Here is a 25,864-nt window from a genome sequence, read left to right as displayed (position 1 = left end):
CCCACGGTGGCATTACTTTCCAAAATCAAGATTTGACTCCTCACACGGCAGTGACATCAGATGTGACTTAAACCGGGAGAAACCACTGTTTCTCTTTGTTTAATATGGCCAGCCCCAAACACTCAGCATGCCTGTTATCCCTTCTTCCCCCTTTCTATATTAAAGTTTTTCCATGCAAGTAACCTGGGGAACATAAAAAGAACTTCAGAAGCAAGGCACACACAACGTCAGAAGATGAAGAGAGATGCTTTCTAGAGTAATGCACTTGGTGAACACAGAAAGCCGGGGAAGGAGGCCAGGAATGAAGTATGCTTTACAATTACTATTTCCACACAGAATTCCTTTGAGATCAATAGTGCAAGAATCCCATTCATTTTGATGGGTTTCATTTATTTTCGAATGTTATGAAAAGTAACTGCTGTGCACAACATAGGCACAGTAATAACTTCACTAGAGCATAGTGGCCATGGTAATTTGGATCACTGTGAAAGCCATGCTTTATTACAGAAGAAAACAAGCCTTAGAAGTGGGTGGAAGGGCATCAGAATTTAAAGAGATGTGTTGTATAATGTCTACCACTGAAATTTTTAAAACAGGAAAAGCAAATACTCTGCAAATTACAATACGAATGCAGTGACAAAGAATTAGTGGAGTGGGGGAACAAAACATCCTGGCAAAGCACTGATCCATCAAAGTATTTGGGCAACTTAAAGCATACAGGCAATCCCACTGAAAATAAGAGGGGGAAGGTCTGAAGGTTAAAATAGACCCATGCTTAAATATTCTTCTAGTATAAGGTTATATGTTAAGAGTCTTCAACTAATTTTATTTATAAACAATAATCATTCCAAAGTTAAACAAAATTTCAGAGAATCCTTTTATATCACTATGAATTTAAAAACATCTCCTGCCTTAAGGTAAGACCTAGAGAATGAAATCTGGAAAAGATTTCAATGTTTGTTCCTATTTTCTGGTTCATGATTTGCATGCATCTAAAAATATTTGTGGCAACCAATATCATTGAATCATACAAAAATGAGGATTGAAGGGATCTCTGAAGGTCACCTACACCAGCGTTGCTCTACCTCTTTGAATCTAAAGACCCCCAAAGTCTTTCTGAATTAAAATTCAGAAGCCATTTTGAGCCCTATCATCTCAGTTCATTTATGAACAACTCAAAATCAGGTCCAACTTTGAACATCTGTAATTTTCCCCCCACCTTTGCTACTCTACAGCTTGCTACTTGTCGTTCAGCTGGAGTTTCCTCTAACTGCTTCTGCTGTTGTATGGTTCACTGACCAAGACACACGTATCTAGTCCATCCTACTGCTTAATACGTGATCAACGATATCTGACAGGCAGCTATCTGTTTTTAAAAAATCTCCAGTGGTGGAGATGTCCCAGTCTCTCCTGCCAATTAGAAGTTTAAAAACCTCAACTTTGGGAAAGATTTTCCTAATGCTAGCATAAAACCTATAGCAACAGATAAGCGTGTTATTGTTTGTCCTAATCATCATGAATCAACATCAGATTATTCACTCCCCTAAACGTTTTAACGCATTAAAGGTGTGACTCTCCTTAGTCTTCTCGATAGGTTTCACAACCTCACTCCCTTTCATGCATCCTCACTGGAAATGTTTCCTCAACCTCCAGTCAATTCTGCTGCTCTCCTCTGAAGTCCTCGCAACTGTCCATGCTCTCCATGAACCATAACGCCAAAAAGACTTGGACTTTACCAAGTCTAAGAGTGGGATCGCCTCCCCCTTCTTTGGGGCTGTTTCTCTCCTTACATATCCCAGTACAATGACTGCCGTTCTAGCAACGGTATGATGTTATTAACTCCTGTTCCTTTCCTACAGAACTGTTACCTAGCTGCTGTTCCTGGTTTTCTATTTGTGCAACTGTCTGCTGAATAGCTGCACATTTCTCCCTGATCCCTTTTCAAGGCAACCCTTGTCTTTGGCCTGCAAGCTACTCTCAACGTACAGTTTTCCAGCCACCTGATACCCACTTCGCCTAGACTAGAGAAGTACCGCATTGCGCAATCAGAAATAATATCCAGTTAAGATTATATACATGCTTATGAAGATTCGATTTCAAAAGTGATGATAGTTAATAGCCACCGATTTGGTACCATCTTCCACCCCAGATGCAGTAGTTAAGCTTCTGCTCTGAGATGGTACTGGAGAATGCATCTCTTGGGTGTGAAGGGAGGCAAGTATGCCTCCGGGTCAGACACTTGGAAAAAGAAGAGGCTGAAACTGCCCAGAAATGAAAACCAACAGGCCCCGAGGTTTCCCATGAAATTAGAGGCGCAGAAACTGAAACTAAGAAAGAAGAGGAGGAGCAATAAACATTGGCAAGCAAAAATAAATGTTCATTTAAGCCATCAATATTCAATAAGAATAAATGCCAAATTCTAAAAGCTTAGATATCTATCTACTGCTTCTCTCTTAGCCACAAGGCCTGTCAGAGAAGAAAATTAGATTGTTTTGACATAATTTGGTCTCGACAAATCTGTGTTGGCTGTTAAAATTGGCATATACGGTTTGAGATGTCAAAAGATTTATATCATGGAAAAGGTAAGGCCAATAATTGAAGTTCTGATGGGCCTAAGAAGAGAGTGTCATAATAAAGAAATCACTCAAACAAACTTGGTTCAGCATAGCAAGCAGTCAAAAAATGCAGCTATTACTTAGCCAACTTGTTTAAAGAGAATTTCTTTTACTTATTCTCTAAATTTATGCACGTTGTGTGCAGGAAAGCACAAGCTAAATGTATATAACACAATACAAATCTCAGGAGAAAAGAAATTCCGTTCCTTTGAACATGCTCTCCTTGTGTAGTAAACTTGGAGACTGGCAGTACATTTTCATCCAAATATGCACACATACAAAATTACAGATACATCTCACTCCCCCAGTGACTTTATAACATGTTGCTAGGTAACAGTGCATACAAGTCAGGTTTCAAGACCTTTAGTAAGTCACCATAAAATAACTGCATAGGCCTTTTGCATGAATAATGTACATTTGTATCCTTTTTCTCATGCCAATAGATCAGACACTGAAAACACGACCGGCTGCCAAACTGTAAACAGCTCCCCATCAACAGCTACATGAAAAACAACATATCAAAATGTTGCATGCTTTTTCAGCATTCAGCCCTTTCCCCCTCTCCTGCTTTCTGCTCTCATTCTTGCTACATGCATCCTCCACGAGCACTACCATCCACAGGTCGGTACAGCCGATGCACTGAGCCACGGGGTGTACAATACAAATTTAAAAGAGACATCAGAATGACAACATATACAGGACAGCTGTCAGACATCAAAAATGGATTTCGTATAAAGTTCAAATTCAAATCTCAATTAAACAATGTACAGACAAAACAGACTCATCTTTGCTCATTTTTTCTTGGTCATCCTGGGCAGATGAGGACTGCAAACCTTTCCACAATAAAAGGCTGCAGTTGCACCTGGGCAGGGGCATTAGGACAGAGCTACTTTCCTACTTTACCTGACAATAAAATTTACTGAAATGCAACTTACATTCTATCTAAAGGAAAAAGGTGACCAATTATTCTCTATTGAAAAGAGCATCTTCTGCCTCCGAAGCCTAAAACTTGCAACACAGACCGTCTTCTCCTTGTGAAACACAAGTTCCTCCAGTGACGTTTTTCCTGACTCCTTTCTCTTTAAGAATTAAAGGCCAATTTTGAAAACATTTAGTATAGAACAAACTCCTAGCATGTCCACAGCTCTGAAATGTTCAGTCAAATCAATAAGAGAGCACATAAAATAATAGATTTTCCCTAAACACATTCTCCACTTCAGATTCACACATCTGAATATCATTCTCACAGCAATAATCTGACAATGAAAAAAGAAACCACAATAAACACGTTTTGCATTAGATATGGATTTCAATTAAAATATTTTTTAAAAATGTTCACAACTCTCTAGGACTACCAATTTCATGTTAATAATCAAGAAATGCAATAACATTCATACTTCACAAGCATTGACTAGTTAGACATCATATGCTACTCTGAAAGGAAGGTCACCAATCACTTATTGGTGCTATTTAACAGATGGTTAAAGGCAGAGAAGTTAAGAGCTGAATTTTCTAACATGCTGTGTGCTCGTGACCCTCAGTGAATTTAAACCAGAACTACAGATATTTAGCAGGCCTGAAAAAACACACAAAATGAGATTTGCCAAGGTAATTGTCAGCGAATATCAAAGCCTGGAAAACAAGTTCTCACTCACAATCCCAGATTTTAATAATTAAACAGCAAAACCCCTCTCTTTTTCTCTTCTCTCACTGCTTTCCCTCTTCCCTCTATCAAGCACCTCTTTTCTTATCCAAAGAAACAAGAAATCACAAGTTAAGAAGTTGCAATGTTTTTCTCCCTGCAATTCAATGACTTAGCAGACCCAAGGCAAAAGGTTTCTTAGCCCATCAAAGGAGCAGCTGCCGCTGCTGGTGCTTGCTGCTCAATTACCTGACAGCTTCATAAGAAAATCTGATGCCATCTTGACAGAGATGTCTTGGCTGAATAGTGCTGATGCTGTATTGGCCACAAAGTCAGAGGATTCTTTCAGCTTTGTGTTGTTGGGGGCTCTGTCAACAGTGCTAAGAGCAAAAGGTGCAGCTGAGATGCCATTGTCATCTTTGGGCTCTTCTTTCACTAGTAAAGGTGGAACTCCTCCACTAGCCTGCCCAGCCACATCAGGCGTTTTAGATACAGATGCTGATCCCATAAGGTCAGGTCCAACTCCTTCCCTCTGTGGTCCCGAGCAGGAGTCACTATTTAGCTGTGGTGACCCCTTCACCTCAGTTTCTGGTATTTCCTCCTTCACTTTGGATTCTGTCCTGAGGAAATGCTGATGGCAACGCATATGGAGTTTCAGGCTGAAGTGGCGGGAGGAAGTAAAAGGGCATAGCTGGCACTGAAAGGTCTCACCCCTGTCTTGGTGCTGATGAACCTGGTTCAAGAGGTGAAAGATAAAAGCATGTATTAAGCAGAGCAGTTTACTAGCATTACAGAAATCTCAGCTCAACATGTCTGACACTGCTTTTAAAAAAAAGAAAATTTAACTAATGAATGAACTCTGCATTCAGAGCACTTGGAAGGAGGTCAGGTACTATGAACAGTAGGATTCTTTCACACGTAAGTCAACATAAACATCAGACTCAACTGAATAAAAAAAAATCAGAAACATCTGCTTCTGTGGCATGAAAATGATGAAGGCTGCTTTGGGTGAAACAGTTCTTATGACCTGATCCTGATGACCTGCCAGTGTGCAAAAAAGGATTTCCAAGCTATAACTAGCAGCTTTCTTGATTAAAAACAAAACCAAAGAAACTCCACAATAACCTATTTATTATATGTCCTGCTAAGTACGATCATTCTGTGCAACCTCATAAATAACAATTGTTCAGAGCAACCCAGCAAAATATCAACCTGCACAGCAACGTCCATCATCAATTTATGAACTATTAGGGTAAACACACAACACCTGACAATACCAATGTGCTATTGAAGCAGTTCACTGCAAATTAATCCTCCCAGAAAATAAACGGCTCTGTTATCATAAACTACAAACAGGAGAGATGGTGTTTGACAGCTAATTCTATCAGTCAATGATTACAGTTAATCTTACTGCCCTCATTTTTTGACTGTACGCTCTTTCTCATAGAGACTGCGTGCTCCTATATGACTACATAACGTCTAGCATCCCCAGGCCTAATCCTGATTATGTTTTAAAAAGAACTCTATCCATCCATCCATCTGCAATGGTTTACATATTATCTACCTGAACAGACACACTCATTAATATAAACTATGTACACACAATTATACAAGTTCTTGATTAACACAGTACTCATGAAAGGGAAGGAATAATTGAGCTCAGCATAATAATCACAGGTGTATTAAAAAGTTTTGTCTCCATAGCTTCACAAATAAATTTAAAATCTTGACAGTAGCACTCAGGGCTACTCCCTCCAGAAAGACTAGCAAATACATACGTTTGTTCCTTACTAATTGATGAACACGTGATTAAGACAAATTGGCACCAGATTGAGCTCCACACATTCATTTTCACTTGTGACTTGAGTTGGCTGGAAACATTGCACTGAGACAGATTTTTGTTGGAAAATGGCAATTTGTTGAATGTAAAATATTTCACCTGAAACATGGAGGGGTTCGATGAACTCTTGGCAAGGCAGGCGTCACCCTACTGAGAGGCACCCTATCCCCAGCTCTCTGGGCTTGGCTCAGAAGCTGCCACCTGTGCCAGGAAATCACGGCTTGCTGCTGAAGCCTGGGAGTCCAAAAGCCAAAAAGGAATTCAGTCACAAGCTCCTATCCAGCATTCCCAGCTCTACGTGCATTGCACCTGAACTCAGGTCTGCTAAAATGTGAAGCTGGTAGACCTCCCTCTTGCAGCCCTTTTTGCATTCAGTGAAAACACATTTCAGCAGCTCTGCGGAACTTTTTATTCAATGGTTCTTCAAAGGCTCTGGAGATTAGGTGCTAAATAAACAGCAAAAGAGACTTTCTCTTGGCCAGCCGCTTCACAGAATGACATTCTCGGTATTGTATAAGCATGACATTTACAGACAAATTCTGGAATCTTAGAATTGCAACTGACAACAACAAAAAATTAAAGCTAATGCTAGCCTAAGACAATTTTAAAGCAATAACCTTGCAGAAGAAGAGAAGCACAATAAATTCTAAGTATTAATAGGTTACAACGGAAATGCCAACCAGATCGTCTATCTCCACTGCTGGAAACTGGCTGGTCTGTGAGCACAGCAGTATGCAAGCTATTTCCTTCATGAAGAGCACCGAGAGGTACTAATGGTAGCAAGCACTCTCACCATGGCAACTTTCTCTCTTACACCCACTGAGATCCTGTGTGCCAGAGTTTGTCTCCAGGATCCCCACCAATCAACATTTCCCTGCCTACATATTTAACCACTTCTTCCAGAGGCCCTGTATCGCAACCATCAATGCGATGCCTCCTGAAGGCTGTCACTGCTGCAGATAGGTGGCAAAGTCTGTGTGGGAGCCCACCCTCACCTCCCAGGAGCACGGCACGCCACCCCTGCAGTACCTTTTGAGAACAGGGGACCGATTCATCTGATTTGGATTTCTCTCCTGTCCGAAGACAACAGCAGTGTCACCAATGGATTTCTCCTAAATTAAAGCCTTTTATAACTTGCAGCCAAGGAATGACAGAATTAAAATCCAGGGAATGGCTCTTACACTGTGCTAGTGCTTCCCAAACCATCAAGTGTCTTCTTCAGACTCAGCTAGGCTGCTGCTGGTGGTGGCAGAGCTACTGCAATGGGGGACGGATAACCCCTGGCAAGGACAAACACAGCAGCCTGACCTGACTCCTATTCCCTGGTGACAGCAAGAACCACAGGCAAGAGGAGATGAGAGGGTAACTGGAAAGTTTTCTCCAGAGTCCCAGTCTGAGCCTGGCTGCTGACAGATTTGGATCTCTCTGAATTACGCTTCAACAAACCAGAGCACATAAAGAAAGGCTCTTCCAAAATCCCATAAAACCATGTTCTGACTTATGTCAAAAACATTGAAGGACTTCTTCCGAGTTTCTTTCATTTAACTGTGGATATTCTCCTTGACAGCGCAAAGCATACTTATCTTTTTTTTTAATCCTACAGTCTTCCCAGTCTCAAATGGTCTTTTGTGGTTCTACAGTTTTTGCTGTGTGCGCTTCATATGAAGCACACAGTAAGTTTCAACAGATCTACACACTTCCTACAAACTTTAGACATAGTTGGAAGACTTGGGTACAATATATCTATTGGTTCTTTTTGTTTGTTTCTTTCTTTCATTTTCTCTTGCTGCCTCCTCATTGTCACATTACAATAAAGACAAAGAAGAGTCAGTTCAATTTATCTTCTCTACCACATGCATTATTTTGATCACACCTTCTAAACCAAGCGGTTCCAATCTTTTCAGTTTCTTTCTTCAAAGGAGTTCTTGCCATCCCACTACTCATTTTCATTACCAGCTTTTAAAACTCCTTCTAATACTAATATATCTTTTTCATGCACAACGTGCATCAGAAACGAATATCAGAAGTGGCAGCACAGCATATGTTTGTAATAGCATTGTAATATTTTCAGTGTTATTTTTGTTCTATTCTGCACACATTTGAATATCTAACATACTTTTTAACCACTACTGCACATGCAAAGAAAAGGTTTTCATTGAACTGTCTAGAATGATACCCAGATATTTTCCCTGAGTAGTTACAGTTCGTTATATTAAAGATAGTCAGGTGCATGATTAGTTTAGACTGCTGTTTCCAAGGTGCACTACCTTGTATTTGTCAACAGTAACTTCGTTTGCCCTTGCATTTATCTGTCAGCTAGCCTCTTTTTATTCTCTTTCAAGTTTTGCCTTTTCTAATCTTGATTTGTGTACATGAGGTTGTATCGTCTACAATTTTCTTACACCACAGACATTATTTTGTGTGCATATTTTCTATCATATTTTCTAAACTACACGCCACTCTTAGCAACGGAACACCCCTCTGTTAGCCTTGTGTCATGTTTAACATTGCTAATTTCTTCCTACCCTTTGTTTTATCATCTCTTGGTGAATCTCTAATTTGCTATAGTACATCACATTGCTTAATTTATTTGGCAGCTTCTCAGTGAGCAGCTTTGCCAAAGGCTTTTTTAAAGGCCAAATAAATTTCAAATGATTCTCAAGTCCATGATTTTCTTGACATGCTCAAAACATCTTAGTGGAAGAACACATGATTTCCTTTTACAGGAGCCACGTGTCCCTATCATATCACATCATTCATATCATCCTATATTTTGTTACATTTTTTGTCGACATACTAACATTCCTGGTATCATAAGCAGTTTGTTAAATCATCTTTTCATACTTAAAAGCAACATCCTGGCAGATTTACCAACCAGTTTAAGTGATGTGACCCCACCTAACACTGAACACGGGGAAGTAGGGATGAGAGAAACAATGACATAGACTACTCCTGCAACTTTGTAGTACCAATGAGGTAGATCTTCTCTTGTCCACTTCCTTAAAGTTGGGGTAATGCTGCTTGCACAGACTCTCCCTTCTAGTTACGAGGCACAGGAAAGGAAAGTTTGGCATTCCTCTTTCTTTTGCGGGACTCTGCAGATTTTATTGGTTTTGTTGTTGCCTGTGGGTTTTTGTTTGTTTGTTTTGGTTTTGCTTTTTTTTTTTCCACACTCAAAATAAAGGGGAGAATAAAGAGGACATTCATCCCTAAGCAAAATTAGCACATAAAGGGTGTAATTGCATGTGCGTGAATTCTGTTTGCTTCTGGCTACTCACTCTGACTTACTCTCATTGACATATTTATCAATTTTTTCTTTGCCCACTGTAGGTTTTATTTTTCTCATCAACTTTTGTTTGATGTGGATTTACATGAGGAGCATCTGTTTAAGAAACTACCACAATCAACAGTTACGACAACCTGACATTTATACATACTTGCCTCCTCACCTATCCCCCCCCCTTTTTTTTAATCTTGTCGTAAAATACCTACTGAGACTACACTCAGATACACTTGAGAGATCTCTATTTTGCATCTATCATGTGTCCTCTGCCATTTCCTTTCATGCTTTCTGATGAACTCCTTCATTTTTAAAATCTTTTACTTTCAGAAGTTTAGTGCTACAGTGCTAGTTTTGGTATGATCCTTCGCCTCAGGACACATACACTATTTATATAGGATTTTCTTTTTGAAACCGTTTCCTTGCTTTGCTTAAAAAGCGAAGAAGAAAAGCCTCTCTGCAGGACTGAACTACCTGTTCAAAAACTTTATTTCATTTTATTTGTCAGATTTAAGGTATACATGTTTTTCCTGTTGTATTCTTGTACCATATACAAAGAGTGACAAGATTAAAAGGTAGGTATTTGAAGTCACTTGTGGTACATATCTGAGACTCGAGTCACAGATTTCACTTGTTGAAAAGAACTGCAAGTCTGTAGTACCTCCCGTCAGCTGAGGTGAGGTAATGGAATCATAGGAGCCTCCCCTGGCTCTTTAAGGTTAGCTTAAACAAAACTAAACAAAAAACTCTCATAAAACACAGCCAGCCTCCTTCTCCTTGACGTTGAAGATGCTTTAAAGTAACCTGTTCTGTACTTCACCAGAAAGGACAGTGAATGCTTATGCAGTTTTCTGACCTTTGCTGAGGGATAAAGAGGAAGATGCAAATCACTACTGTAAGCACTTAGATACATTCTTCAGAGCCTTTTCTTATTCCTGTTATCATGTAATCAACAGCCTCCCTCTGATCCGCAGGTTGATTAGAACCCACTGAATATGACACAGAAGTATTAATCTAAGATCTCACTACGTGGTCCTTCTTCACAAGCAACAGTAGCACGAAGATGCTGTATCTGAGCACCATGTGACCTGCCTGCCATTGCATCTGCCTGTTCTGTTAAGCTTAACCTTCAGTTTCTTCATTTTCTGTCTTACCATCATGCTTCAGCACAAGTTCACAACACTAAACTTCTTTTCCACTGCTAGAAGAGCTGGCTCAACTGTTTCTGCATTATGTCTATATAGCAGCACAAGGAACATTTATAGATATTATTTTTGGCCATATGCTCCTCTTCCTCATTCCCCCTTCCAAGTACTCAGGCTAATATCCTGTTGCTTTCTTGGAACATATCCGTATGATCTCACAGCCTGTCCTTCCACCAATTGCTGAGGAAGATATGTGCATGATCCAAAGATATCAATTGGCCAAAATCTGACTGATGCTTGTGGTATTGCTCTGAGGTAAATTTAATCCTTACTTCCCTACCAGGAAAAACAGAAAAGCCTGAAAACATCTTGCTGAATTACACCACCCCTTTCTGTTGCTTTCTGCAGCTTCAGAAGTAGTACATAAGATATTCTTTTGCTCAAGAAGAAAATAACATGTTCAAACTGAGTATGTGTTTCGATATATGGAGAGGAGGTCTCACACAGCCCTTGCTGCCTGCCTGGACAGGACACCTCTCTCAGTTACCCATTGATTTTCTTCAGCTTCACTTTCAGCATTCTCTGGGCCCCTGGAAACCGCACTATGATACCAGAATAAAGTCCTCAGATGCTACCCTCAGATTCTTGTGAAGAAGGACCAGAACTTGTGGTTATGCAAGTACTATAATTTGTCTCCAAAATAGACTAATAAAATTCTGTACTGTGTCTATTTTAGGACTTTTCTAAGGTGCCTATCACTGTGGAATCTGAATGCCATATAACAATTATAGATAACACAATGTGCCTTAAAAGGCAAGCTACTCCGTCTCCCTTGTTCATTTTGTGCCTGCGTGGAAACTTTTCTTCTGCTTCCCTTCTTGCCTTTCACTTCCTCGCCTCCAGTTGTGAGTTCGTCCTGGCAAAGTGCCCTTACTGAAAGAAAGCTTTCATCGACATGGTGGGTAGCACATGTAGATCTGAATATGGTCAGGGCTGGAATTGCTCCAGCTCTCTCTCTATTAAGATATTCTCTAGCAGGGGACAAAACACCAAAAATACTGGCAATGTATTCTTGGCCAATGAGTTTGAGTTTACCATAAAATAACATTATTTATATAATTGATCATTACCCTAAAGATATACACAATAAGGAAGCCCCAAGTTGACACTCACACAAACCACTAATGGAAATCAAATCTCTAAACTAACTGCTTCAATGGAAAATGCCTACAAGAACCTAGAAAAAAGAGGAGGTACTCCAGCTCAGAGCTATGCTGCCTTGGAGGAAACACGGACAATGCTATTAGATTTTGAAGACCGCAGCTGGACAAAACACCTCAACAGGTTTTGCCTGCCATCCTGATCAATGGACCATAAAAGCTGAAAATTGAAGAGCAGCATAAAGAAAGCAAGCTTAGCTTGTGATAGCATCCTAGAGTAAAAACTGACTTATAAGAACAAACACCAGCCTGGTACCATAATTTTTCAGTCTTGACCAGCAGCTACAGTCAACTCATGGGGAAGAAGAGATAAGCGGAGAGCTACAGGCAGATCTGCTCTGCCTTCATAGGTGCCTGCCAGGAAAGATACAAGACCAGGTAGCTCCCGAAGGGTCCTGGGACAACAAAGAGCACTGGAATGTCCAACTGGCATAACCAGAACACTATATCCCAACTCCCAACTCTGCTGTACTACCTCTGGTGTGTATACACCACATTTTGAACAGTCATTTTTTTTTTATATATACGCTCATACTTATTTACAGACAGATTTAAGATCAGCACAGTTTTGTAATGAGAAAAAAAAATGTGATTTTTAAAAATCTTGGTATTGATTGACTTTCACCAAGGCAAACTCAAAGTATGTCTGACACTGTTCAACACAAGACTAACATCTCACTCACCTGCTACTATGTAAGTATTTCCACTTTTATCACTTTTGACCTGATAGGCAGTGTTTTTATGAATGGCCTGCTCAATTAAGAAAAGTTTATGAAACCCACTGCAATTAAGGTAAAACATTATCTTGCCGATTCTTGCACTTGTGATTTTATGCACCTATCCGGAAGACTATAACAAAAATAAAATACCAAATACTGGCCAACTAGTTTTATAAAACAATTGCCTTCAACTTAAATAGGGAGCAGTTTTATCAGCAAAAACCACTGAGTCCATCATGACCTACACAACCAGACTGCGTTGACTGAGGAGACTTTACCTACGTACTGAGGCTAAAGGAAGCTATAATCTCTTACGCTGTCAAGCAGCTTTGGGGCTGACTCTGGTCTCAATAAGATCAAAAGGAAGCATTACTTGCTAATAATTACCATATTACCAAATTACCAAACAATTACCAAATAATAAATGCTACATGTTACATACTTGTACCAGGGGTCTGTTTTAAGACAACGTGGACTCAGTTAATGAAGGGGTTTATGTTAGGAGCTGAGAAGAGCACAAGGGCTTCAGATAGCCATCAATCTGACAGCACTCAGATGGTGAAAAAGTCGCTGATTTTCCAACATCCTACCTATGACCTCCTATGGAAATTACCATGTGAAAAAGGAAGAAATAGGCCTTCAACCTGTAAAAAATAATTCCAAAAAGGCACAAAAAGCAGAGATGAAGAATTTCTGCAGGGAATAATAGGGATGTCTTTCACAAAGCAGGGCACAACAACAGGCCTCCACCAAGAAACAGCAAGCTTTTAGGTGGTTAATGCCTCTGTGCAGGTTGTCAACAACTGAAAATAAAAAACCTTTCCTGTTATGCTTAGTTCCTCTTCCTTCACATCTTCTACTTCGGAGGGTCATCTGAGCCCTCCAGTCAACATCACACACCAAGTGCTGAAAGAAATAGTTGCAAATACCAAACCTACTTGTACCTGACAAGGACCAGCACAATTCACTAAGGATGTCTGTGAACAGTGCACCGATTCTCACTAGGAGAGGTACGGGGTGAGCCTTCTGGCTTTGGGGGAATATTTTCAGACCTAGCAAGGACCTGAAATTCAACAAGATCTGCTGTTGTGATCAGTGGAATCATCTCAATTTATACTTAAGTGAATAGTTACTCAAGTGTAAACAAGGTGGGACTCCTGTCTAGTGATCTCAGATGTTGCAATAGTTTATATAAAAGCTGAACCAACATTCCTGCGCCCCTCCACACCAGTCTGGTACTCTTACACACATTTGCCCCAAACAAACAAAATATTAACCATTATTTTGATTCACTGTTATTATCACAGCTTGAGTACATTAACCAAGGCAACTCTTTACCCTTCAGCTTCTTCATCCATGGATTAATGGGTCAGGTACCATTTTTTACTTCACCAAGCATGCTCTACATTATACAAGACCAGACACTTCCTATCTTGCAACCGTGCAGTACTTCAGCTAAATTCAGCTAAAGAAACTTCAGTTTCTTTACATTTTTGTATTTCTCCATACCAACATGAATGTTGCTTCCTTCAAATGGTCACCTTCAGTTTGAACCTAAAGCATAGGCTGAGTTAAAAACATATTTTAAACTTAGTAGAAACATTCAAAACCAAAACATTACAGTATAACTTGTTATTCATTCTGTTTGGATACTTCACTTCTGAAGTACCTGCAGTTAAAAATCACAGCAAGAAAAAAGTTCAAACTGCAGAGCAGCAGGCCAAGTTGGTATGCTCCCTTAGTGCAATGCAATGCCAAGTGCAAGGCAGATACTAGCTTGCAGCCTGAAAGCAGCACTGCTATGTTTGCATGGTGTCGCATCTCAGCTACCATCCCTGCATCCGGTGGTTCCAGGTCCAGAACTAAATCCGTCACAGACAGCTTGTGCTGCACCTAGTGCATGTAACCCAGGGCAGCTTCCACATGACATAAAATGGAAAGGCAAGCAAAGGAAAATATTTTATTTCTTTATCTCTTTATGATGCCTTTATTTAAATAAACACATAATTAGTGGTACAAACAGTGAAATCTTCTTGCAAATGCCACTGAAATAGGTTTGTTGCGCTATCATTTTTTGATTGACACTTCAAGTGTTTTGAAAATTAGTAAACACTTCCCTTACCTTCATGTGTGATTTGAGATTGTCCTTGCGGGCACAGCGAAATGGACAGAGTGGACACTGATGACTTTTCAAACCTGTATGAATCACCATGTGCCGTTTCCAGTAACTCTTCCTCTTGATAACCAAACCACAGATCGGACACTGGAAAGGTTTTCCTCCTTCTTCTTCTGAGGCTTAGCAGAAGGGGGAAGAAAAAGAGAGCATCCTTTACAGCCACTTGTCGAATATTTTCCCCTTGTAAACATACTCAAGATACCATTTTTCAATGCTAGTATTTCATCTGCAAAGAGACACATCAGTTAAACAACAACATGTACCAGAAATTTCAGTTCCTCCCCGTGCATGTCTCTTTTCCCGTTAATCTAGTTATTCTCCCTCTAAGAAAGGTCACCATAATTTATAAAGGTTAATGCCCCAAACATCCTTTGGCTAATCAGTAGGGGATGCTACTCTGTCTCACCTGGTCCTAATGTTCCTTATAATTTAACTGAACTGAGATGGATGTCTCCCATAATCATAACTTTGCAGCCTCATTTCCTATCAAATGCCAGTTTTAGTAGCGTATGGAAAATATGCTTAACTGTGTTCAAAAATGATCCATTCCCATATCTGATTGATCGCCAGGTGGATATGGAGGATAGAAAACAGGACAATTCACAGCTTAACTGACAGGCACGCTGGTATTGCATATCAGATATATTTAACTCCAGAAGTGAATGATTTCATAACCCCTGCTGCTGAACTTGTTTAGCTATGGCTCGAGCAGATGCTGCCGCAACTTCAGCCATCAGGGGTCCTAGAGTCATGGGTTTCCTTGTACTCCTCTAGTTACCAGGGCATTAAATCTACTGCCTTCCCAAATGTTTTCACTCTGCTTTACTGCCCAATTCACCTATGATAAGAAAAGCATTTGGTGGCATTTGTCAAGCAAATATGGTTAGACTACTGAGTGTGGAACCATCTCAAGGTTGATGGAAAGAGAAATTCCTTGCTGCTGACTACACACAGCCATCCATCCATTCATTCTCTCACCACAATTTCCTCTGCTTATTATAAAGGTCTAGCATTATTACAGAATTGGAAGCCCTTTTTCCTCAATATAAAAGACAGACTGTTTTCAAATATCCAGAGCTCAGCAATGCCTATCCTGCTATTTGGAACTTCTCTTGGATTATTTCATCTCATTATCATCAGTTATTTCCTACTGATAAGGATAGAGCAAAAACCAAATTCCCTCAATAAGGAACTAAGGGGTAAAAACCACCAGGAAGATTTGTCATATCCTAAAAAAAATAATTCTTGCTATTAGACAGACACTGCAATTCCACTGATTACTTACTCATTATGTAAGCACAAAAAAGGACACACTGTCAAAGCATGCACTTCTGCAAGTCCAGAAATGTCTACTTGTGAAATTTTCTATCACACTCAAAGTATTATCAAATTGTTCCCCTCTCTGACTTTCTATGGAGCAAGCCCAAGCCAATGCTATAATTACTTGTGTTTCACTTTTTTAGTTTCTTTACTTACTTACGCAAAAGGCAGGAGAAAGACAATCCACAGAAAAATATATCGGTAGCACTTTTAACCTACCATTTCTTTTCCTTCTATTATATCTTTTCCCCAGCCTCTGGTTATCACAAAAGATCCACAGAAGAAATGTGTAACAAGCTTTCTATTACCCATTTTCCACACCATTAAAAATAAATCTGCAAACAAGACCAATCAATAGCAATTCAGCACTTTGCAAAATACGCAAAGAACTGGACCAAATGCCTGAGACTTCACCAGTAACAATACCAATTAATGGCACGGGGGATTTGCATCAACCCCCTCCAAAGCTCAACCACATTAGTACTTTACTACACTACACAAATCTTAACGTAAGAAAAAAAGGGGGGTGCAGCTTTCCTTCCTTTATATTAACGTGTATTTTATGCCACTTGCTGTCAATTAATCGGAAGAAGTGATTACACTGAGGACAAAATCACCTAGTGTTTCCCCAAAAAATTGCAGGAACAGAATTGCAAGCATTGCAGGCAAAAAGTTATTACCAAGCAAGTATTTTGTCAGTAAAAAAAAAAAAGGGGGGGGGGGGGCTGCCACCCACAGTCTTTCAGAAATGACATCAGAATTTTAACAGAGATTACAGACTTCCTTTAAGTTTGACCCAAAACCCACGAGCATTTAATAAAGTTGGCAACACTAATAATTTCATTAAAAGTTAGTCTTCTCTGTGTCACTCCAGCAGAACCTGTACAAGCAAGGATGAAGTCCACCCAGCTTGACTTGTGGTATTAGAGGTGACAATGTTCTGATAAGCCACAGCTCCAGCTTGCTGCCTGAATGACTCCGACCAAATAGCTCAACATGGTGGGCAAAGGAGCAACGTGCATACTAGCCTCCACCTTTGCTGTTCCTTGCTCGTCAACATCTAATTAATCTCGCAGAGTATTGATCTTATAACCAAAGCTAGATGTTGCTGGTGGGTAAGTAAAACAGATCCGTAACAACAAAGAAAACTCAACAATGCCTTAAATGTTCCAAGTATGAGAGGGGAACAAAATACCTCTCACTCTGTGCCTACTGGGAAAAGATGTTTAACTCTCTGGGAACAAGTCAAAAGCCCTATGTCCCCAGAAGCAATCAGACACACAATAACAGATACAACATTATTAAACTTTACTAGTTAAAGAAATACCATTTCTTTGCTTCTAGTGCCTTAAGGTTGTAGGTGTAAAAGGAATTGGGAACGTGTGACATTTATTTTCATGGGAAATACAGATGCTCTGCTACCCAGCTCAGTGCTACAGAAATTAAGTCTCCAATCAAAGGTCATTGCTTAGTGACTTTTTTTGCAGGCTGCGTTCCTCCACAGCCAAACGAACCAAGGAGTTTGGCCTTCCACAACCAACATCCATATATGCAAGCCAACCGTTTGCTTTTTGTTTTCAGTTGGTTAATTATTTAAAAGGAAAAACTTAATTGCATATCAGAAAACCGACTTAGAAGAACTTTTGTTATGAACATCACACTATAAAGTTTGCTCGGATGCCAACTGGCATTGGCCCAGTGCATATAAACTGAAAGGAAACACCCTTCCCCTTGGGATACTAGCCCCATATATTACAAAAAATGAATAGTTGTGCCTTGGTTACCAAGGACCTGAGGCAGTCGGCCCCTATTGTTATCCTTCAGCAGCACAGACCGCTTGGGCCCTCAGCAAAGAGAAGAGTTGCTAGGAATTTGCTGCATCAGAGTTAGTTTGCAAAGCGCTGGTACTACCAGCACACACACACACCCCAAAGCATTCCCCCAGAACAAGCTGCACGGACAAATCCCACAGTTTATCAGTCGAACACAGAACCCGGATTTTACTCCAACCATTTATTTTCCCTTGTAAATAACTTCTGATGTGAAGGGCTTTTCCTCCAGCAAGAAACAAACTAATAACTGCAAATAAATTTCAACCTTACCCCATTCCTATCCATTGCTGTCCTTCCTGTGTGAAGGCCAATCTTCATCACAAAGTTAATTAAATTAATGCCCACAGTCGCACTGGTGTAGCCAGCGTGGGTCCTCCTAGTCCAACACAAAAAGGTCTTTTTTTGGTTTAGCTTCTATTACTCTGGAAAGGTCTTAATCTAAACCAATGGAAACCTTAGGTCAGACCCGTGCCAAGACTAGCTTGCCACTTCAGCTGCCTTGGCAAAACACACCGGCACACCACTTGCAGAACACGTGTAGCTCACAGTATCCCACAGAACGCCACTGCAGGGAGAACACTGGTATCAGACACTTGAAGCCTGGATTTTCTACTAGAAATATGAATCAATGACGTGAACCTTTTATAAAAAGAAAGAATCTTGTTTTTCCTTATTTTGAAGATGGATCAGTTAAGTTTTCATGCATGGCCCACCGGTTCTTCAAAGCTTTTGTTACCAAGACTATTTCTTCTTATTCCCTATAAGCCTGATTCCTTGAATGCCAACAGCTGGAACTGGTGGAGGGAAGGCTGTCATGTAAAATGGTTCTTGTTGAGCTAAATTAGAGAAATGCAGTTCACTTTTTTTTTTCTAAATGACAAAGGATTGTAAAAGACCAAACATGTGAGATTTGTTCATGCTGCTGCAAAAAAATTTAATGAAAAGTGGCAACATAATAATATACTCTGGTAAATTAGGACAGGGTAGTAAGCGATTATACAAAAGTCCATTTGTGATAGAGACAGCAGGAGGGAGAATTCTCCCTTGTCCAGTATTTCAAAAGCACTAGTTTTGTATATGCTCACTGATACCGTGAGCTCCCTAACAGGGATTCTTTGATCTTCTCCATTAAATATTTTTGTGGGCTTATTTTGAACTTGGTGAGGGGGGGACATGCCATTGTATGAAATACAAAAAAAAAAAATTACTGAACTGTACACTTAAATCTTTCAAAAATGGAAACATTTGTGACAGTTTGGTCCTCAACTGGTATTTTAAAAAGCTTTTTTACTGTTTCCCCAGAGTACCTAGTTCTTATTCTCATGATATGTGGAATCAAAACAAATCCAGACCCATTGAAGAGATGTTATATAAGTGCATAGCAAAACAAATGCACTCTACTCAGTTGCTCCAACTGTATCCATACCTGTACTCGTGGGTTTGGATGCTCTTCCCTTAGGGACTGGCAGTAACAATAATTCCAAAGACTGTGGTGGAGTTGCTTTCTCTTGCTTCATCTCTGAAAGCTGCAGGGGATCCTCAGCAACCAGCGATTTCTTCTTCTCTGCCAACAGGGTGCCTGCAGCTCTCGCAGCAACCTCCTTGAGTAGGGCAGCTGAAGAGGTCATCGAAGCCAGAGAAAGGAAAGAACTGGCTGGAGGCGGGTGCTCCTGCCCAGGAGTCATGCTTCTTTCACTCACTTTCTTTGATAAAGCTGCTAACGTGGAGCTGGCTGACTGAGAACTAAAAGGTGAGGAAAAGGATTCAAATCTTATAGTATCTTCAGTCCTTGAAAGAGATTTGTCCTGCAGAACGGCATTGGCTGCAGCTTTCAGCTTCAGGATAGCTGAATCGGGGGACAAACCACAGGTGGTGGTGGAGTTTGGCAACCACTTCCCTTGATTCCATATAAAGTGACTACCTGCATTGTATTGGTCACTTTGTTCCTGTTTCTCAGCTAGCTTTCTGGCAAGAACACTTAGCTGCTGGGCGTGATGAGCAGGTGGAGAGAAGGAGAGATTTGAGCCAAGATTTACAGGGGACTCAACTCTGCCATTGACGTTAACGGCAGCATCCAGCTTCAGGGAGCCTGCCTCCAACAGCCGCCTCAGGTTACTGCTCAGTGGCTTATTTGGACCTGGAGGTTCTTCTTCACACAGAGATGACACATCAGGAGAAAGGTGCTCTTTGCCCTGTAATGTGTCTCTCAGTGCCTCATTTTCAACGGTTCCTAACTCCGCTGTGTTGCTGCTAGGAGTTGCACTTCCCAAAGAAGTATCTGGGGAAGTGGACTGCTCCTGGATTCTGTCCTCGAGAGACAACTTAAAGTTCTCCTGGACTTCTCCATAAGATGCTTCTGAAGGAGTCTCTGAAGAATTTCCAAACCAGCGTTCCTCTTCACTGAGCTCACCTTCCACCTCTTCCTGTCTGGTACCATCTGTGTGGAACCAAGAAAAACAGTATTATTCCCAAATCTGTGCAGAATAACTTCTTAGCATGGAGTATGCCTGGCCTCTGCATGACCCTTCTGGATAGCCACCTAACATCCCCCTGAAGTGAACGGACTTGGCATCAGCCTGGACTGAGTGACCAGGAAAAAGTTTTATGACTATGAACAAGGGTTTCTTTGAGGACCAAATTCAGGAAGCCTGTCATCTTTCAGTCAACATTACTAAAACAGTTAAAACTGCAACAGTACAAGTATACCACATGTACTAAATACCACCAGGGCACCACCCATATATACTGATAATTATTTTATTATCAGTACAGTCTGCACACCCTGCAAAGTATTATGAACTCTGTGGTATAAAGCAGGGACTTACAGGCCCAGAAATTATTAGATACTTGAGTCTCAGTACAGAAAACAGGCATGCGTGCCTTCAAAAGCAGATCAGGTGTATAGCTACTCAAAGGAGTTTCTTTCAGTGACTTTAAATCTCAGCCCAATCTTGCAGTTACCCCTATCTACAATATAAGACAATTTGTACCAATAATATACAGTTCATTTCTGAATAGCTGAAATGACTAATGCATGAATGCAAACTAAAGGTCTCATCTCTCCACCTACCTAGGAGAGGAATATCATACACACAAAACTAACCTTTGGGTTTTATTTTTTCTTCTCACATAGACACTACTTGCTTTCCATTCGCTTATCACTCTTCATTAAGGTTTTAAAGACTATCCTAAACTGAAGTTAGTTTAGATGAAATTATAAAGAAAAAAAAAAAAGCATGTGTTGGTCTCAATGCAGTTAGTTACATTTTCTCTTTTGGGTAACTGCAACACATCTCGTCTCTCCTCAGATCTCACTGGCAGTGTTTACAGTGCTGTGACCCTGGATTGCTCTTCTTCCTGATAGTATTCAAAGTAATACAGACATGACCAAGGCTTTTTTTTTTGCAGATCTTGTTGGCCAATCAGAACATGGTCAAGAACAACAGCAATGCTAGGATTAAATTCATGTTATCGTCTCTTGCCAGATACCTCTCACATTTCTTCTTTTAGACTCAGTGTCCCTAGCTACAAAAGAATCTTTGTAATCATAGCACAGCAAAACAAAAGAATTTAATATAACCCTCCACTGACATTCTGGCAATAAGCCTGCATGATATGTACTGTACCTATGATCATGTATTATTCCCAGATTCCATATTTAATTCCGGCAAATTACAAAGCTTGGAGAGAAGTCGATGAGTAAAATCTTAGATTTATGTTACTGCTTTGATCCAATTAATTTAAGAAGGAAAAACCTAGCCACTTGCATAAGTATAGATATACCAACAAACACTCTGAACATTGCATACATTACGAGGAGTAGGGCGTCATATTAAGTTCCTTTTACTCAAAACCCCTTGAAATTTTTTCACCAATATTTTAAGACCCCACAATAAAAGCACCCGTTTCCTTAGATTAGTATTTTACACAGAAGCGGGTTAGCATCTTTCCTATTCAAAACAAATAAAAGCCAAGCAAAACCCAAAGCACTTATCTAAAATTATTTTGATACTATCCAATGTAGGATCACAGATGGCAGCAGTGTTAACAACAGCAGGCCAATACCATGTACACTGAAATACAGCAGACGTGCTAACCAGTCGAGGCAGCACTTCTGCAGGTTGCAGGAGAACTGCAGGTATTCCCATTTCATCCTGTGAATGCTGCAAAGTAACTTGAGGCATGTCTTTACAGCTGGGTGCAGCCAGATGAGACCTGTCTGCTCATCCCAGATACAAGCAAATTCTGGACTGGAAGCCAAGAAAGCATCTTTCTGGCACTTCTCCTGAACTGATGCACCAAGAGCAGGGCACGTCCCCTGCAACACAGCCCAGAGCTGACACCACTACACAGGCTCTGAGCCAGAACCTGCCTGCATCCTACCACTTACATTCATGCACATTTACATTTGTCTGGGTTAAAACACCCCCCCAAACCCCTGGACCAAATCCTTCTCTCTCTCTGTGTCTCTGCTCCCTGCCCATAAATTGTGAGGGATAATCATATTTCCCTTCACTCAGTCAACAAAAAACTACAGCTTGAGAGAAATTTAATTGTATATAACTAACAGAAGAAGTGGGTTTCTGTTTTAGAGAAACTTCCAACTTACTAAACCTCCAAATTTCTCTGTTCCTGGACATGTATCTCTATTCCTTAACACTGATGTTTCCTAGTTGCAACCAGTCCTTTAAAAACAGTTAAAAAAACACCGTTCTTACAGATCTTATTCATTCTACTTGCACTGGAAATGAGCTCTTCCTTCTCACCTGTACCTGTTTTTGCATTAACCATAAAAGTAATGTTGCACATTTTTATTTTTTTTGGCTAACTATCCCTCCTCTCTATGGCTGACCCCTCAGGAAATACTCACAGTGCTTTAACAGGTCACTGGCAAATTGATTGTAAAGATGCAGGGAGTGGAAGTACGTCTGCTATGGTGGGGCTGCAGTGCAGCTTTCTTAGACAACGTAACAGCTTTCTTAGACTACGTAACAGCTGGGACCAAAGAAAAAGGTACCAAAGGCAGACAGGACAGGAACACGACTTGGATCGCCTTTCTTTTTCCAGACATGCACGTTCCCCGTTGGTCTTGCCTACGTGAAGGGCAGCCACCAACCTATCATCGACAGGGAGCAGCAGCCACGAAGCTCTCTTCTTTTTCACTTAAAGGCTTGCTACCAAGCCCAGAACTTCCCTCCGCCTTGGGTAACGCAGTGAGAGCTCCCCCTCCTGTTGCTCATCTACCTGTACCTACTCGGCTCTCAAAACTTCAAGCAGTCTTTATAAAAAAGGGAAAAGTTTCGTCTGCAGCATCTCTATCCCAAAAGACAGATGGATTTTTTTTTTCCCCATACAGCTTCTTTCAGTACCTAGAAACCAGACCTCTAACTGCTGACACAGTTCTAATTTTCCTCTTCTCAGTAATTCCCTCAGTTGCTGCAGTATCAAGTCCACTGTATTTTGAGGCTGTAAGGTTAATGCTGAAAAAGCCAGCATCAGTGTCTTATCATGAACTCAGTCAAGCCTCCTTTTAAACACTAGTGAATTGGTTTAGAAGCATAACTGTGAAGCCTGGCAATTTCATTTCTAAGCAAAGTTGCCATTCATGGCCTTCAGGGCAGGACTTGAATTCACATACACTTGCAAGCCTGTGAGTTTGAACAAGCTTGAGAACTCCTGGGGAAGCCAGCCCAACCCATCAACTTTCATACGAGTTCAAAACAAATAAAACCTCCCCCCAGAACTCAGAGGGTTCGTGGGACACCAGACCACGTTTGTCTGAAATAGGAGCCAACCTCCACGCATGTTAAGAAACTTTAGCTGACTTTCAGGTTTGCGGCAGAAGATTTGCATGACGTGTTTCTTCCCTTTTGCAACGCAGCTAAGGAGCTCCAGTGAGAAGTCCTTGAAAGGCTGGAGCAGACATGCAACACCACATTTAGGTTTCTTCTTTCTCCATCATAAACATACCCGTTTGTTATTACAGAATTACTTACAAATGTTCAGCTACAAACATTTCATTCCTATTTAAGACTGAAATGCTAAATGTGGGTAAGAAACCACCTGGAAATTGCAAAGCTGGAAAAGGTAACTTAGGAGTTAGGGGCAAATTCTCACTGACTTCCTTTTGAACAGGACCTGGCTGGGAATCCCGCCAACATTTACCAAGTAACTGCTCATCAGATTGCCTCTTCTCAACATGATTCAAGAGTCAAAACCTGTCAGCACTTCTCTCTCCTGACTTCCATGGCAGTTCTGGAGGGAGAACTGCTTCCCAAACCATTTGTCGCTGGCAGAGACTGGTGAAGTTAGGGGTGTCCTGCGTGCTTCGGGACTACCACATCACACTTCACCCAGGAGCCTCAAACACGTACTTCCCACTCCTGCCAGCATCAACAAAAAGCACCAAAATACTGCTGGGCCGCTGATGTAGCCCAATATCAAGCAATCTCTGGCAAAGCCACAGATGTGTGCAAAAGCACTCCTTGAAGAAGTGCCAGTTTCTTGCGCTCGCCCACTCATCTGCTTGTTTTCAAATACGGAGAAGTTCTGTTTCCCCTTCAAGAGATCGGTTTGACAGACAAATCTTATTGATCCTAAGCTACGCTATTTCGATTTTGTGACCATCTGCTTTTTGACGTAGAGCGGTGATTAGAATTTGACCATGATATCAATAAAAATGTAAATATTAACTGCACACACTACTTATCTCTGCAAACTGAAAAAGACAAACATGTTTGTTGATTTAAATACTGAGCCACCCAACACAAATGCTGAAAGCTCTAACTCTACCTAATGAAATGTACACGTGCCATTTGTGAAACTGGCAAGTATGAGATGATAAACAATTCCAGTTTGTATGGACCTGGAGTGGAGAAATACGAACGCAGCAGAGCATATGCAGGCTATGCAGCACAAGGAAAAAGTAAGGGTCTTCAAGGCATGGCACTGAGCGACAGACATGGGCAGTGAAAGCAAAAGCATGATTGCAAGAACACCATGTGGACCACCAGAAATTACCTGAGAAATGGCCACAATTAGGGAATCTACCCCAAAGAGACTGAATTGGCATGTTAAGAGGGACATAATTTCACTTTAATCACTCAGAGCAATGAGTAAATTACAGAACTCCAAAACAGAATTAACGCTGCAAATCCATATGCTATAGTGATATCATACATATGGAAATCATAATTATCAGATTACAGAACAAAAATTAAAACAAATATAAAAGAAGGTAGAAGTCAAATCACTTCAAAGAAATGCTCACATGAAAACTGCTGATGGGATAAATTAGGTAAGATTGCCCTAACTTCTGCAGTTACGTTTCAAGAAAAGCCTGGGAATCTACACGACCAGGATACACAGTATTAAAAGACCTTCTTTTTATTACCTTGTGTCATGGTTTCTGCTGGGATTGAGTTAGTTTTCTTTGCACAGGCTCACAAAACGCTGTGTTTTGCATTTTTGATGAGAATAGGGGTGATAACCCACGGCTGTTTCAGATGTTGCAGAGCAGGGCTCACACGGAGCCAAGGACTTCGCTGCCTCTCGTGCTGCCCGGCCAGCGAGGAGGCACCGGGAGCCGGGAGGGGACGCAGCCGGGACAGCTGGGCCAGGCTGCCCAGAGGGATGTCCCACGCCGTGTGCCATCGTGCTCAGCAACAGCAGCTGGGCTAGGGGAGGAGGAAGGGGGACGTTGGGAGTGAAGGCGTTGGTCTTCCCAAGGAACCGTTACGTGTGATGTTGAGCCCTGCTGGCCTGGACGTGGCAGAACACCTCCTGCCGATGGGAAGCAGCGAGCGGATTCCTTGCTTTGCTTGCATGTGCAGCTTTTGCTCTACCTAGTAAGCTGTCTTGATCTCAACCCCTGAATTCTCACACTTTTATCTTTCAGGTTCTCTCCCCCATCCCACCTGGGGAGAGCGAGGAAGCGGCTGGGTGGTGCTCAGCACCCTGCCAGGGTTAAACTACAACTTCTTGGCATCAAGCATCATGATCTATATAAAGATTTCAGATATGACCATTCAAGTTTGCCTCAATCTAAATAAAGTTACAATTGCATTTGTTGGCTA

At 40.9% G+C, this 25,864-nt stretch overlaps 1 protein-coding gene across 10 annotated transcripts in view; it reads right to left on the bottom strand.

Annotated features, from left to right (window-relative positions):
* ZNF827 (zinc finger protein 827) overlaps positions 1 to 25,864 on the bottom strand; it is a 122,328-nt gene that overhangs the window by 60,608 nt on the left and 35,856 nt on the right. For 9 of the 10 annotated variants that reach the window (XR_014583852.1, XM_083834656.1, XM_083834653.1 and 6 more), the window contains 3 exons: positions 19,216 to 20,226; positions 14,584 to 14,756; positions 4,507 to 4,990 (listed from right to left, as the gene is read on the bottom strand). Coding sequence is in view for 9 of the 10 variants with exons in the window: in XM_083834656.1 (XP_083690782.1) it covers positions 4,507 to 4,990; positions 14,584 to 14,756; positions 19,216 to 20,226 (1,668 nt within the window). In the remaining variant the exon portion in view is untranslated. The remainder of the gene's footprint in view (positions 1 to 4,506; positions 4,991 to 14,583; positions 14,757 to 19,215; positions 20,227 to 25,864) is intronic. The other variant, XM_083834658.1, reaches the window with a different exon arrangement.

This window comes from Anser anser (genome assembly GCF_964211835.1).
Source record: "Anser anser genome assembly, chromosome: 4".
NCBI lineage: Eukaryota > Metazoa > Chordata > Aves > Anseriformes > Anatidae > Anser > Anser anser.
Note: the sequence above shows the minus strand (reverse complement) of the source record. Positions and strands in the feature narration are given on the sequence as shown.